Source organism: Pholcus phalangioides, unplaced genomic scaffold (genome assembly GCF_987345545.1).
Source record: "Pholcus phalangioides strain wild (caught in Gottingen) unplaced genomic scaffold, Ppha-v1.0 ptg000001l_1, whole genome shotgun sequence".
Taxonomy (NCBI): Eukaryota; Metazoa; Arthropoda; class Arachnida; order Araneae; family Pholcidae; genus Pholcus; species Pholcus phalangioides.
In genome coordinates, this window is record NW_028301594.1 from 28,769,611 (window position 1) to 28,772,185 (window position 2,575).

A 2,575-nucleotide genomic window follows, 5' to 3' on the forward strand; every position below is an offset into this window, starting at 1 on the left:
CCTTCCTTGGAGAGTATTTATGATTGCATTTTTAATTGGGTTGCTGCATTTTAGAAATATATGGCATCCATATTTGGCATTTTGCCTGTTTTGGCCTTGCATTTGCATTTGTATGCACATGCTTTTCAGCATGTGCAAAAGAAAATTTCGAACAATCCCATTGATTCTCTCAGTACAAGAAATTAGTTTTGGACAATCTGTATTTTTTTACCGCCTTCGTTGCTAAGACAGCAGCATATGGGGTCCCATGCTGTATCTGTAGCTTCAACGGCACCATTGGCCTATTTTAGTGAACACTAGCTTCAAAGCATGAATGCATAACTTTTTTGAGTATGTGGACCAAATGTTCGAGTTGGCTACCACTCACGAGCCACAAACTAATGCACTTGTCCCGTTGAGTGGGTTGGTACTTTTCCATCATGTGCGCCAACAGTGTTCAATCTTTAGAAGAGTACGGGGCCATTTCATCGATTCGTAAACGTGTCGTGGGCCACCTGGTTAAGTGATCTGGAACAGCACCGCGGAATATGTAAGTTGTGAATGTGCCGAAGGGTGCTTGAGTGATCGGGAACAGTGCTATGGGTCACCAAAATGATTTCTAAATTTGCCGGGGATCACTCAAGTGCTTTGGAATGGTGCCGCGGTCCACTAAAGTGATTTGCAAATCCGCCACGGGTCACTTAAACGACGTGGAGATGTGCCGCGGCACGCTTAAGTGATCTGAAGCAGCAACACCGTTCATTTAAGTGATCTGCGGCGGCTCACCAAAGACTGTGGCCAACGGTCGCCAAGTGCGGGGACTGCGCGAGAGAATTTTTTGTGACTAGACAGACCTGAAGATAACGCTGATTCAACATGTTATGTTCTCGATGATACAATAAAAGTGGACAGTAACAGTGGTGACCTAGACCGAAGCAACCTTCTGATGACATAAAGATGACGAATCTACTCAGCCGAAGCCCAATGTGTGCAGCACCGCCGATGCCATTAAGATCAGGGTAGGACCTTTTTGTGATCGCTCTATTTTGTTTGGTCAGGATAACAAATGTTCTTATTTTTATTTTCGCAATTATATAACTAGATTCGCATAAAAGTCTGTATCCAAAAATGCCTAACGATAACTCTCCTAACCCTTCGCCACCTGACCCATCACCAGAAAACTTACAAATTTGTCGCGTTGCCTTGAAACTCCCGCCCATATGGCGGCAAAATATAAAGTTATGGTTCATTCAAGTGGAAAGTTGTTTTTCAATATCCGCCATAACTAACGACGCTACCAAATACAATAACGTGATTGCGGTTATAGATCCAGAAACGCTCGCTTCCGTTTCAGATATTTTATTGAACCCACCCGAAACAAACAAGTATGAGACTCTTAAACAACGGATAATCGAAGAATTCTCTGATTCTAACACTTGTCAAGTACGCAAGTTGTTGTCCGAACTACAGTTGGGGGACAAAAAACCTTCACACCTATTAAGGGAAATGAGAGATTTAGCCGGCAAATCTGTAAGCGACGATTTTCTAAAAACTCTATGGTTCCAACGTATGCCGTCAGAAACACAGGCCATCCTATCAGTTAGCTCAGAGAGCTTAGAGACATTAGCGACAATGGCCGACAAAATAATAGAAGTTAGTAAAGACACATACAACAACAGCATCTATGCCATGGGGAGAGCGGAACGCACAGGGACCCCGCAGCTACATGTCAACAACGTTGAACCCGATAATCCCTCCCCTCTGACAGAAATGAGTGCCATGAGAGCGGAGATAGCTTCTCTTAGAAAAAAACTCGACCGCTTGTCTAGAGAGAGAGAAACAAACTATACGAGACGGAGGTTCAGATCTCCTTATCGTCGTTTCACTCCCTCATCACAAACAACCGGCTATTGCTATTACCATGCTAGATTCGGCAACAACGCCTTCAGATGTCAACAACCGTGCTCTTTTCAAACCAAGGAACAGGGAAACTAAACACGGCCGTCGACTATAATATATCGGCGACGTCAACACCGATGGCCGTGAAAACTTGTCGCCTTTATGTATTTGATAAAAGATCCCATTTGAGATTTTTAATTGATTCAGGATCTGACGTCTCTTGCATTCCACTCACAAAACATTACACAAAAATAGTTCCTGATTCATTTGAATTGTTTGCTGCCAATAACTCTAAGATACACACTTACGGCACCAAAGTTCTCAATGTTGACTTTGGATTAAGACGTTGTTTTGAGTGGAAGTTTCTCATTACAAGCGTACCAATACCGATCATAGGCGCGGATTTTCTTCTCAACTTTGGACTTTTAATTGATCTCAAACACCGCAGATTAATGGACAGTGTCACGAAACTTTCGCAAATTGGAAAAATTGAATATAACTCTGAAAACTATTCCATTAAGGTAATATCCGAAACTTCGGAATATCACAAAATCTTGGCAGAATTTCCTGAACTGACAAAAGTGTCGCACAAAGTGAAGCCTGTTCAGCATAACACTGTACATTACATCGAAACCACCGGCCCGCCTATACATAGCAAACCCAGGCGATTAAATCCCAAGCTCTATGATGCTGTTAA

General features: G+C 42.7%; 1 protein-coding gene across 1 annotated transcript; it reads left to right on the top strand.

Annotated features, from left to right (window-relative positions):
- The first annotated feature begins 1,107 nt into the window (after positions 1-1,107).
- On the top strand, positions 1,108-1,974 carry LOC149090281 (uncharacterized). Its single transcript, XM_089247496.1, has one exon. It carries the CDS (start codon positions 1,108-1,110, stop codon positions 1,972-1,974), a length of 867 nt encoding a protein of 288 aa, XP_089103622.1.
- Positions 1,975-2,575: the final 601 nt, after the last annotated feature.

Excerpts from the sequence above, each read along its gene's own strand:
- LOC149090281 (XM_089247496.1), top strand. The coding sequence starts at position 1,108 with ATGCCTAACGATAACTCTCCTAACCCTTCGCCACCTGACCCATCACCA.